At 47.5% G+C, this 12,348-nt stretch overlaps 2 protein-coding genes across 2 annotated transcripts in view; both read left to right on the top strand.

Moving 5' to 3' along the window:
• The first annotated feature begins 318 nt into the window (after window positions 1-318).
• LOC115021954 (protocadherin-8-like) lies at window positions 319-4,270 on the top strand. Its single transcript, XM_029452694.1, has 3 exons — window positions 319-2,959; window positions 3,082-3,307; window positions 3,404-4,270. The coding sequence occupies exons 1-3, from the start codon at window positions 518-520 to the stop codon at window positions 3,754-3,756; spliced, it is 3,021 nt and encodes a 1,006-aa protein (XP_029308554.1). The 5' UTR covers window positions 319-517; the 3' UTR covers window positions 3,757-4,270.
• A 1,274-nt stretch (window positions 4,271-5,544) lies between these two features.
• The window catches only part of LOC115022611 (leukocyte cell-derived chemotaxin 1-like), a 7,042-nt gene continuing 238 nt past the window's right edge, over window positions 5,545-12,348 (top strand). The window contains exons 1-7 of the mRNA XM_029453659.1: window positions 5,545-5,664; window positions 5,956-6,096; window positions 7,193-7,333; window positions 7,843-7,956; window positions 9,888-10,038; window positions 10,441-10,544; window positions 11,278-12,348. The exon at window positions 11,278-12,348 is cut by the window's right edge and continues 238 nt beyond it. Coding sequence (XP_029309519.1) covers window positions 5,593-5,664; window positions 5,956-6,096; window positions 7,193-7,333; window positions 7,843-7,956; window positions 9,888-10,038; window positions 10,441-10,544; window positions 11,278-11,502 — 948 coding nt within the window. The 5' untranslated portion in view covers window positions 5,545-5,592 and the 3' untranslated portion in view covers window positions 11,503-12,348. The remainder of the gene's footprint in view (window positions 5,665-5,955; window positions 6,097-7,192; window positions 7,334-7,842; window positions 7,957-9,887; window positions 10,039-10,440; window positions 10,545-11,277) is intronic.

Genomic DNA, 12,348 nt, shown 5'->3' on the forward strand with positions numbered 1-12,348 from the left:
TGCTTCCCCCCCCCCCATGTGTCGGTGCGCAGACTCATTTAACAGCCCGAGGAACATAAACAAGCAACGGAAACTATAGCTGTATTAAATCAAGCCCCGAGTTTAGCCCACATATTGGGTGCCAAGTTTCCCCGCACAGTCCAGGAATCTCTAAACAGGGTTTAGAGGTCTTTCAGAAGTCCCCATTTTTTCCCCCTCTCAAAGCCCGGATTGGTCACAGAGCGGCTCATTTGCATGCCTCGCCGTATAAACCCTCCTGCAGACACTGCAGCCCTCTTGCGCTGAGAGAGCAGCACACCTCCAGTAGAGAGAGAGAAGGAGAGAGAGAGGAGCGCATCCAGAGTGCGCATTGAAAGACATATGGAATATTTATTACTGGCTTTATACATCAAAATAAACAACCCCGGAGAGTCGAGGAGAGCGGGGGAGGAATAGCTTTTTGCAGTTTTGTTTTCCAACTTTAAATCGGACTCAGAGCGGACAGTTTTTAAGATTATTCTGGAGTGAAGGTGTCAAGATGGGAGAAATAGGGTGGAACGGGCTGTTGGTGCTTGTGTGCCTGGCTGCTGTCACGCAGGGAAAGACGGTGAAATATCAGACATTTGAGGAAGACGCTCCGGGGACAGTGATTGGAAACTTGGCCAAGGACATCTCCTCTACAGCCTTTTCCTCGGGGGGCTCCAGGACCAATTTCAGGATGATGAAACAGTTCAACTCCTCTTTCATCCGTCTGAGGGAGAGCGACGGGCAGCTGAGCATCGGAGAGAGGATAGACAGGGAGCGGATCTGCAAACACATCCTGCATTGCCTCATCGCTTTCGACGTGGTCAGCTTCTCCAAGGAGCAGTTTAAACTCGTCCACGTTGAAGTGGAGGTCAAGGACATCAACGACAACTCCCCCAAGTTCCCCCGGAAAGAGTCGAGTCTGGAGATCTCAGAGAACACAGCAGTGGGCACGCGGATCCCGCTGGACTTTGCTGTGGATGAGGATGTCGGGGCGAACTACATCCAAAGCTACCAGATCTCCGTCAACAGCCACTTTTCAATAGACGTACTCAGCAGGGCCGACGGGGTTAAATATGCGGAGCTGGTGCTCATGAAGGAGCTGGACCGGGAGACGCAGGGCTCTTACGCGCTGGAGCTGGTCGCTATGGACGGCGGCAACCCGTCCCGCACCGGAACAACGCGCATCAACGTCAAGGTGAAAGACTACAACGACAACAGCCCAGTGTTCGACAGGAACAGCTTCTCCGTGGATATGCCCGAGGACGCACCGGTGGGCTTCCTCCTGCTGGACCTGAACGCCGAGGACCCGGACGAGGGGCTGAACGGCGAGGTGGTGTACGGATTCGGTCACCAGGTGCCCGCAGAAATACGGCAACTCTTCAGAGTAGACAGGAAGACCGGACGGCTCACACTGGAGAGCCAGATTGACTTTGAAAGTAAGAACACGTACGAGTTTGACGTCCAGGCCACCGACCTGGGTCCGAACCCGAGCCCGGCCATCTGCAAAATTGTGGTGCAGGTGCAGGACGTTAACGACAATGCACCGGAGATCTCAATCACCCCTATGACGTCCATAACGGCGGGGATAGCGTACATCACAGAGGCGGCGGCCAGAGAGAGTTTCGTGGCTCTGGTCAGCACCTCGGACAGAGACTCCGGCGCTAACGGGCAGGTGCACTGCACGCTCTACGGACACGATCACTTCAGACTGCAGCAGGCGTACGAGGACAGCTTCATGATTGTGAGCACCACCCCGTTAGACCGGGAGAAAATCCCTGAATATAACCTCACAGTAGTGGCGGAGGACCTGGGCTCCCCTCCCTTCCGGACTATCACGCAGTACACCATCAGACTGACGGACGAGAACGACAACTCTCCGGTGTTCAGTAAACCAGTGTATGAGGTGGCCGTTGTGGAGAACAACGCGCCCGGCGCATACGTCACCACTGTGGTGGCGCAGGACATGGACCTGGGGTCAAACGGGAAGGTCAGCTACAAACTGGCGGACACATACTTTATGGGCTCCCCCATTTCCACCTTCGTGTCACTGGACCCCGCCAGCGGCTCGCTTTACGCGCTGCGCAGCTTCAACTATGAGGTGATGAAACAGCTGGATCTCCGAATCACGGCCAGCGACGGCGGCTCCCCGCCTCTGTCCGGCAGCGCGAACGTGTATGTGAGGATAGCGGACCAGAATGATAACGCTCCGGTCATCACTCAGCCGCCTCTCAATAACGGCTCCGCCGAAGTCCTGCTGCCCCGGGACTCACCGACTGGCTACGTCATCACCCGGGTGGACGGGCGGGATGCGGATGAAGGCGTGAACGCAGAGCTGTCCTACGGGCTGGCCACCGGGGAGCCCTCCGTGTTCTCCGTTAACAAAGCCACCGGGGAAATCTACCTCAACCAGGTGCTCAGCCATGACGTGGACGAAACCCTGAGCGTGACCGTGACTGTGAGCGACAACGGGAGGCCCGCGCTCACCTCCACCGCCACGCTCCACTTCCTCATCATCGCAGGCTCCCCGCCGAGCGACAGGACAGTGTACCAGTCGGGCAGCGGGGACGGGGTACCCGCGCAGTGGGACCTGTCTGTGGTGATTATCGTTGTCCTCGCGGGGAGTTGCACGCTCCTGCTGCTCGCCATCATCCTCATCGCCACCACCTGCAACCGGCGCAAGCGCGACAAAAGCGGAGACGACAGCGACTCGTACGGGGAGAAGGGCACGCTGGAGCGGGGCAGGAACCACGTGGCGGACAACCCGCTTCTGCCTCTACACGGGGCCGGGGGAGAAGCGGGCTTTGAAGGACACTCTTACAGCAGCCAGCCCGGGGGGTTCACCTCGGCTCACCCCGGGGGCAACGACATGTGCTCGGCCTCAGAAGATGGCAGCGAGGTGCCCTGTGTGTATGACTCAGACAGCAACAGCAAACCTCGAGGGAATAAACACGAGGTGAGATGCACCTTCGGGGAATTGTGGTGGGGAGGGGGTGTGCACACAACAATGAGTAATCTGCAATGTGTTTATCCAGCAGACACTAACCTCTGCTTTCTTTCTCTCCTCTCCTCCTGCAGGGCTACTCCACTCTGCCTGGCTACGGGAATGGCAAAGAGGCTGTGAGGCCCATCACTATCTGGAAGGGGAACTCTTACACCACCATCTCTGCCAGGGATCCAGCCTTCAGTGGCAAAGACAGTGGCAAGGGGGACAGTGACTTCAATGACAGTGACAGTGATGTCAGTGGAGACACTGGCCTGAAAAAAGATGGGGCAGTGGTTCCTCCCATGGGTGGCCAAAATGGTAAGGACAAGAAACCTGGGAAATGTGAATGACTATATGTCAACATGTAATCCTTGTTTGGTTCTAGATCTAACTTGTTTTCTCTCTCTTCTACAGCTCTTTGGGCTTGCACTAGTGAATGTAAGGTCCTGGGTCACTCAGATCGCTGCTGGAGCCCCTCAGCGGTCAGAGCCAACGCAGCTCCTTCTCCAGCCCCCACCCTCTCCTCCTTCAGCAGCCTCTCCAAGACAGCCTCCCTGCCCCGGGACCCCAACCGCCGGGACAACTACTACCAGGCCCACATCCCCAAAACAGTGGGTCTGCAGAGCGTGTACGAGAAGGTGCTGCACAGAGAGTATGACTACGTTCTGGTCACCCCACCCAGGCCTGTGAGGGTGCAGGAGATCAGCGATATAACCCTCCCCGTGTACACCCCCACCCCGACACACTGTCCCAACGATGACGTCTAAAACAGACATTGCACACAACTAGCTCACGCTCAAAGAAATGTATATTCAAAGTTTTAATTTATGCTTCATTGACAATGAGAATACTGTAACTTCTTTTAAGTTCTTTGTTGCTGTGGAGACTGTGCATATATAAGTTTATATCCTAATATTTGTGTGTTTCTTGTTTTAATTGTAAAAAGCCACATTTGATGGCTATTCAATCACTTTGAGATGTTTTGTTGGACATGGAGTGTACCATATGCAAGTTTTGTACATACAGAGGTTTTATTTTTTATAAAAGTAATAATTAAGCAAAGATATGTACATATGAATTGTAATTATTGATCTTTAAGCACGCTGACTATTTAAAAATGGCCCCAGAAAACTGTGCAGTTGGAGGGCCGGTGACCCACAATGTATCAAGTTGATAACGATGTATGGATTATTTGAATGCAATAATAAGTAATTGTACAGATTTCTTTTTTTATTATCACAATATTCTGAGAGAAAATAAACTTTGAAATACTGTTCCGAACATGTGAGTGATGTGTTTGTTCCAAAAGATTCAGATCCAGGTGAGCAGGAGCAGGAGTCAGGCCAATAAATATAGTAAAAGCCAACAGGCGTCGCTGTTATTGCAGTGGTGAGCCTCTGTCCTTGCAGCCCGACGAAGGTCAGTTTAGTTTTTTTCTTTTTGTGAATACGATTTTTCTGGAGAGATGCCAGAGCAGACGCCAAGGTTTTCTAGCAAATCACTCTCACACCTCATGCATATCAAGAGCGAACATCTCCAGACTTATTATTTCTCATTTTACTGCCTAAGAACTGCATATTAATGCAATAATTAAAGATATGCTCAGGTTCCCATTACATAAATCATAACCACCTGAAATGTGCGCATAGAAGAGGACATACATAATGAGAGTGGCTATGCGTAAAAGCGCATTTACTAGTCTTAAAAATAAAACATGTATGAGAGGAAGTTAAATACCCTAACAACCTAAGTTTGATAGACATCCAAACACAGGTGATTTATTTTTGGTGATTTATTTTGTTGTCAAAGAACAAGAACTCCTTGTGAGAAAATTCTCCTGTTATCCTGTCCGTTTTTTTGCCAAACGTCCACGCTGCGCCCTTTACGTAATCTCCCCATTATCATTCATGGATTCAGGGCATTTTTCATAACAGAAAGTTCTCGACAAAAAATGTAGGGAAATAAGGTCCAAGTCTGTCCAACAAGCTGCTGCTTTTGCTCAGCTGTCATGCAAATACTGTCTGGAGAAAAAATGCGACATTCCGCCAGTCACCTTTGACCTGCAGCCGTCTGTGGAGGCATTGAGAAAGACAGAGAGAGGAGGGAGTGTGTGTGCTAAGGTGATTTGAGGAGACAACCTCAACCTTCCCTCATCATCTTCCTCTTAATTGCCGAATAGATCTTAGTATACACACCGAGGTTGCCATACCGTTTAATTATATGATATTCTGAGGATTATAGCAGGAATCAAAGTCATGGAAGTTGCATGAGAAGCTCTTCAAAGGGAAAACATGATGAATGCTTTTCTGAAAGAAAGCATAACTTTTGGCATTAATTAGTGGTCGCTCATACTGTGAGGATCACCGCCTGGAGTTTATGATTTACCTTCTTATTTTATTTTATAAATCACAAAACTTGGATAGGTTGTGCGCAGTTTTAACACTACGGTGTTAAACACGAGCTGCCTGGTCATCCTCCTCCTCCTGAGAGAGAGAGAGAGAGAGAGAGAGAGAGAGAGAGAGAGAGAGAGAGAGAGAGAGAGAGAGAGAGAGAGAGAGAGAGAGTTAGTGGACTGGGCTTCCCTCAGGTGTTTGGCTCCAGTCATGGCCGGGAACTCAGAGAAAGTACCGATCGCCTCGGCGGGACCAGAGGACCTGCATAACTTCATGCCCCCGGTGAGTTTTCATACAGGCCAGAACGGCTCAATGTGACCGAATTACCCGGGATATGGAGGTCTATTACATAGAATATGGTAGGTACATGTGTAGGGGTCAGCCAGAGGCCAAAGTGTTTGGTTTTATGCTGGATAGATGACCAAATGTATCACTGTAATGGGAGTTAGGAATCTTAATTTGACAATTCAGAGGTATAATTGTGTCTGATGATGCTTGTTTTAAGCATGCCGTTATTTTGATGTCGTGTTTATGGACACGTGGTCATTTTTTGGTTTGTTTGTTTTACGGTAGGCATACTCCGCCGTGGCTGTGAAGCCCGCCGCTACCGGCCGCCTGCTGAAGGCCGGGATCGCGGTGCTCATCGCCGGAGCCCTGCTACTGCTACTGGGGGCAGTCGGAGCCTTCTACTTCTGGAACAACAATGAAAAACATGTAAGAATAATACGGCAAAAAAAGATGTTGTAAGGGACTGTAAAAAAATTAGGTTGGGGGGGTGTCGAGAGCTGAGGAGGTAGTTTTCCTTTGCAATATTCTTAATAGCTACATCAAAAAGACAACTTGGCTCATAAAAGTGCACTTTGCCACATGCCGTTTACAACAGTTCTGTCTTTAAATCAGATTTTTATACATGCAGAGCATCGGTGACACATTAGATAGAAATATAAGATATGTTGAACGCCTTTCTTATTTTTACAATGTGAAACATAATGTATGTTAATAACTTTCGTACAGTCCCTTAGGACTTTGAAACAAAGATCTAATAAAATGCAGTCTGATCTGCTAGATTTCTGTTTTTGCCACTCGACTTTAAAAACTAAATACGAGTGGCACTACTAGAAGAAAACATATTTGTAGCCTATAAAAAATACTGTCATTTGATTGAAGAAATCCTTAAAACAAGCTGTTTTGAGTTGCAGACCAGCTAAATTAAGTAGTCAGTGGTAACGTTTTTTACTTGTTTGAATTAAAAGGAGACTCTAGAGCAAAGTATTTTTTTTCCAAGATGTATTATTTTTTTGCAGTGTAGGCAAACAGTAAAATGTAAATTAAACACTCCAGTTCTGCTTGGTGAATGGAGACGTTGTGTGTGTGTGTTGGAGGATCCTGGCAGGGTGGAGAGGGGTGGTGGTGGGGGCCTCTTTGGTCCGGCTGATGCTCCGGGGGCAAGAGGTGGAAGAGATGAAAAGGGAAATGTAGCTTTCTGAGTGTTTTTCTTCCAATATGAAGTTAGAAAATGCTATTAAGACATGATGAAACGGCTCTGTTGAAGGGTCATAATAAGCTGAGCTGCACAGATTGTATTCTTCTGACCAAGTGTGAATGAATGTTTGAGCCTGAAAGAGAAATCCAGAAAAGAAAGGCTGTATGTGTGAGGACAAGTCTGAGAGGGAGGGTGAGGAGTAGTGTTGAAAGAGAGGGCGTGGGGGTGGGGTGACTCAGGACTCTCATACCTTACATGCCAGTCTGAAACCCTGTGTGTGTGTGTGTGTTTGTGTGTGTGTGTGTGTGTGTTTGTGTGTGTGTGCAGGTCTACAATGTCCACTACAGCATGAGCATCAATGGCAAAGTGGAGGAGGGTACGATGGAGATCGACACGGCCAACAACATGGAGAGATTCAGCACCGGCAGCGGGGCGGACGAGGCAGTGGAGGTCCATGACTTTGAGATTGTGAGTCGGATCTAAAATAATCTTTAAATATCTGGAGGTTCAGGTAAAAGCAGAAAAAGCTGACTCATCAACACACTGATCTGCACTCTCTCTGAGCAATGTGGAACATCAGAGAAGAAGTGGATCAGATTTGTTGAAACCTTAAAGACCTTTGTGGGGAGACTGCAGCAAGTAGACATTCTCTCCCTTCAGGCCAATCAGTGTCAAGACGCATTGTCCCTCCATTTTTCATTAAACGCGGACTGGTGGTTTTTGACCTTTAATTAAAGCACCCCAATCAGACCAATCAGACTAGTGAAGCAGCAGTTTTGGCCTTTTAATTATTACAATTTTGACCTTAAATCATTGTGTCCCTGAGTGTAATTTTCAGAAATCTAGAACATAATGCTGCATCGCCTCCAAATGTTATCAAAATCAGCTGTGATGTTACATATGTCGTACACGTCCCAGACATGGAGACGTAATGAGCTCTGATTTCTAGCTCTTTGTTTGTCCCCTGACCTCTCCAGGGGATCACAGGGATCCGGTTTTCAGGAGGAGAGAAGTGCTACATCAAGACACAAGTGAAGGCTCGTCTGCCTGATGTGGAGGCTCTCAACAAGGACTCGATGACATTCGACCTGGTGGGTTGGTCCTGTCGGTCTTGTTTGCACTGAGAAAGCATGTTTTCTCCATTCTGCTTTTATTGTCAATGTGTCCAATACTTTAATTTCTAAACTAATAGAATAATTAAATTTCATGCAAATCTAACAACATTCCCAATGTAATATAATCTAATCTAAACTAATCTAATCTAAGATAGTGAACATGGTAAACATTAAACCTGGTAAACATCAGCATGTTAGCATTATTACATATATTACAATTTATAACAGTTACAATTGCAGATATGAACACCATTCATTAACAAAACCATCGAATCTGAAGATACAAATGTTAGTAGGTCATTAATAAAGGGTAATGAGTTTTTCACTTTCTAATATCAAGACAAAGTATTCCAGAGGAGGGTACACATCAAGGGCCATTCAAACCTGGCCAAACCCAAACATTGTTCTTCAAAATGGCTTATTACTGATAAATCTTTATGAAATAAATCTTTAATAAGCCCATTTATAAAACCAGTATAGTTTCAACTTATAATAGTACCCTTTACCCTACAAGTTCTCACTTCTGATATGAAGCTAGCGTGTGCTGCGGTATTAGCATATCACCCAAGCCAATGATAAACCAGGGACACATGGGGGCTTTGTATGTAGGTCCCCAGCACTAACAGCTTGTTGGACACAAAAAAACTGAATATACTGTGTGCGTGTGTGTGTCTGTGTGCGTGTGTGTGTGTGTGTGGGGGGGGGGGGGGGGGGTTGTTGTCACATCCCACCAACACCACCGCCTATGATTGCTCAATTGAGGCGGTCTGATAATTAAAATCATTTAGCGCTGCATAAGCCTCACATCCACATAAATCCACATCACCAGAATTGCCCTCATGAATGCGCACACACACACACACACACACACACACACACACACACACACACACACACACACACACACACACACACACAATTAATTATCACGCAGGGCTGCTCTTATTGCCTCTCTGCTTCATAACAGATCATTTATTTCACGTTTGTGCTTTTGTGTGTGTTTGTGTTATAGCCTCTCTTTGCCTCATAAATGATCGTTTGGCTCACGTCCGTGTGTGTGTGTGTGTGTGTGTGTGTGTGTGTGGAGACAGGGAGATGTTGTTGTAATGGTTGCTGCAGGCTGGTCATTTGCTATAATTTAGAGTGATGGCAAATATGGGTTAGATAAGCGCACACACACACACACACACACACACACACACACACACACTCACACACACACACACACAGCTACACACACACATATGTGTTGGCAGCCAGAGAGAGTGGGTCAGATAAACTCTTATCAGTGGAGAAGGACCCCCACTTTCATTTGTCCCTCCAGCAAGTCATTTGAGCTGGGGAAAAAGAAAAAGAAAACATTTCTGGAGTATAACGTTCCCTTAAACATGGCTGTGGCTAGCGCGGTGCAGCCCTCAGGAACAAACGCCTCTGGGCAAAACCATCCCCACAGAATTTCCCCTTTTACCTGCAGGCTGTGGATACAAAGTATATATGTTTACAGTCTCTCCTCTGGAAACCTCATTAGTTTATCTGCAGAAAAAACGGCACATTTAGGCCATCCAATCTCTCCTTCCCTTCAGATCTTGATGAGTCCTGACACACAGCTAAATGTTAGTGGAGAGGGAATCTGTATGCTGAAGCCTCAAGGGGCTTTTTTTTTTTACTACTACTTGTTTTTATGTTGTGATAAGGAGCATTAACGGCACGGCATGAATTCAGATTAGACTTGGACAAGATGCAAAGACTGTGGGCTATATAAAGTGGAAGGCTAGTAACACGATCCATAAACGTGTGATATTATGCCATCGTCTTCGGGATGCGTCTTCAGATGCTTTGTTTTGATGCTTGTTTGCATTTGTGTCCGAGTGTGTGCTCACTTCTCCTCACCTTCTTCACTCCTTAAGGAAGACGAGGTGATGCCGGCCAAATTTGAGGACGATCTGATCTGGGTGGCGGCTGACACTCCCCTCTCTGACTCCGCCTTCCTCAGCAACAAGATAAAGGACTTGTGTGGAGAGCTGCCAATCTTCTGGCTCCGTCCCACCTACTCAACCAGTAAGCAATCAGACAGCTCGTGGCAAAGATATTAAAATGTAAATCCAAAGAAAAAGTAAAAGCAAAACTAAGGCTGTGCGAGTTTTCTTTCTAAAAAAACAAAGAGGATATGGGTCAAACGGTCTCAAGAATTTCCATTTAACATCGCAGTTGTTTAAGCCACAGAAAGAAAAACAATCTCAAAAGGAAACGGTCCTTTTGAAGTTTCAGAGCTACCGAGTGTACAATCATGAGCATGCTGGGGGGTCAAAAGTTCTCAAAACACAATTTTATTCCACTTCATCTCACGACTTCAAAATGCTGCCGGAGAAACGGCTGTGCAATCAGGAGCCGAGCCACATTAGTGCCACTCCGCTCCTAAATTTGGTCTGCTGTCAGATACTGAGACTGTGATGTGTGCAGGCGGACAGAGGAAGAGGAGGGCAGCCCCCCGCCAGCGCCGCCAGGCAGCGAGGGAGGAGGAAGAGGACGTGGAGGCAGAGCTCAACCCGGAGAACCCCTATCAGGTGAGTCACACCAACAAAGTCGTACACTCTTCTTCTTCTGTTGCGTTCACTTGCCGCTGCAGTGTTTGCGACTGTCCGTTCAGATCCGAGGTCTACCTGAGAAGGCCTTTTCCGAGGAGTTTCTCCCAGTGGTGCGAGCAGCAGCAGATGCCGGGGTCACGACGGAGGTCCCGGAGTGTCACTGCAAATCTGAGTGTATGCGTGGGTGTGTTTTCTGTGCATGGGTTTTCTATGTAAGGCTGCATGAGCCTGTCCAAAGCTTTCCTTTCAGCATTGAGATTGTATGAATAATTCCACAACACCCCCCCCCCCCCGCTCTGCTCTGCTGTGGCCCCTTTGCCCTGCTGAGCACACACAGACTCCCATACATGCACACCCCCGTGCCCTCCATCCTCACCCCTTATGTTGGGCCCCATTTTTTCCTAATCCCTCTCTAAGCATCCCCCAACCCCTACTACACACTCCTGACAACCACAGTGGGGGGTGAACTACAAGCAGTACATTGAAAAAGAAAATATTTGACAACAAAAATCCAACATCTGACAACATTCCCTCCTCCCCATCCCCGCCTGTCGGAAATCCATTTTTAATTGGTTTGAAACGAGACTTCTCCGCCGTTAAAGACGTACAGTACATGGCACACACACACACACACACACACACACACACACACACACACACACACACACACACTGTGTACACTCTGACCGCTGTCCTCTCTGTCTCCTCTCAGAGAGGCCTTGAGGGCGAGGAGGGCACCATGAACATCGACCCCATGCTGGACCACCAGGGCGTGTGCTGCAACGAGTGCCGTCGCAGCTACACCCACTGCCAGAGGATCTGCGAGCCGCTGGGAGGGTATCACCCGTGGCCGTACCACTACCGGGGCTGCAGGGTGGTCTGTAGAGTTATCATGCCTTGCAACTGGTGGGTGGCACGCATTATGGGCCTGGTGTAAACACCCCCGCCCACCTGGGAGAGAGTAGAGTCCAGGAGGGAGGACACTAGGGAGGGATGGGGTTCAGCGTTGCCAGATGTACGATATTTATCGTATTTGTACGATAATTTTGCCCTCTGTACGAAGTAAAATCAATAATGCCGAAAGTGCCTTAATGTACGATATTTTGACAATTTTGAGACTCTTACACATTTTTAGCTATGATAAGCGTTTGTACAAGAGATAGCTACATCATAGCTACATCAGCTTGCTTTTTAAAAAAACGGTTGTTTTGTAGGCGTGTCAAAAAGTCGTTTGAATGCATGTTTTGTAAAATGACACATTTTATTATTTGTGCTCGTGGTTATGACTCATAAATGATCATTTTAAACCTCTGGTGCGATAGTTTAACATTTCCCACCTGGCAACGCTGACAGGGTTCCAAGGGAGGGGAGTCGATGGGAGAAGTTTAGGAAAGGAAGATGGTGGCTTCTTATTGTAATCTACTGTAGTCGGTTGGAACAAGCAGCATCAGTAACTTGTGCCCACACATTAGAAATGCATGGTGCAGAATCTAGGACAGACATGTTCTCACATATAAAAGTACGCAGTGGCTGCATGCTGCACAGCTTGTCTTATTAAAAAAACATACCTGCTATGGATTTAGATCCTTCCGAGCTCCGGTGCAACACGCCGTCAAGAGAACGGAGGTTATGATCTATTGACACCTGCATTGATTTCAAATATGTAGAACGCCACCCATGTATCTAGACGAAAGGCAGGTAAGCTTGTATTTATAGAGCTGGTAATCGTTTCTTTTCTTTCATTCTTTGATGTAAATAAATGTATAGGGTGCAAAGTATTTCA

Source organism: Cottoperca gobio, chromosome 17, assembly GCF_900634415.1.
Source record: "Cottoperca gobio chromosome 17, fCotGob3.1, whole genome shotgun sequence".
Taxonomy (NCBI): domain Eukaryota; kingdom Metazoa; phylum Chordata; class Actinopteri; order Perciformes; family Bovichtidae; genus Cottoperca; species Cottoperca gobio.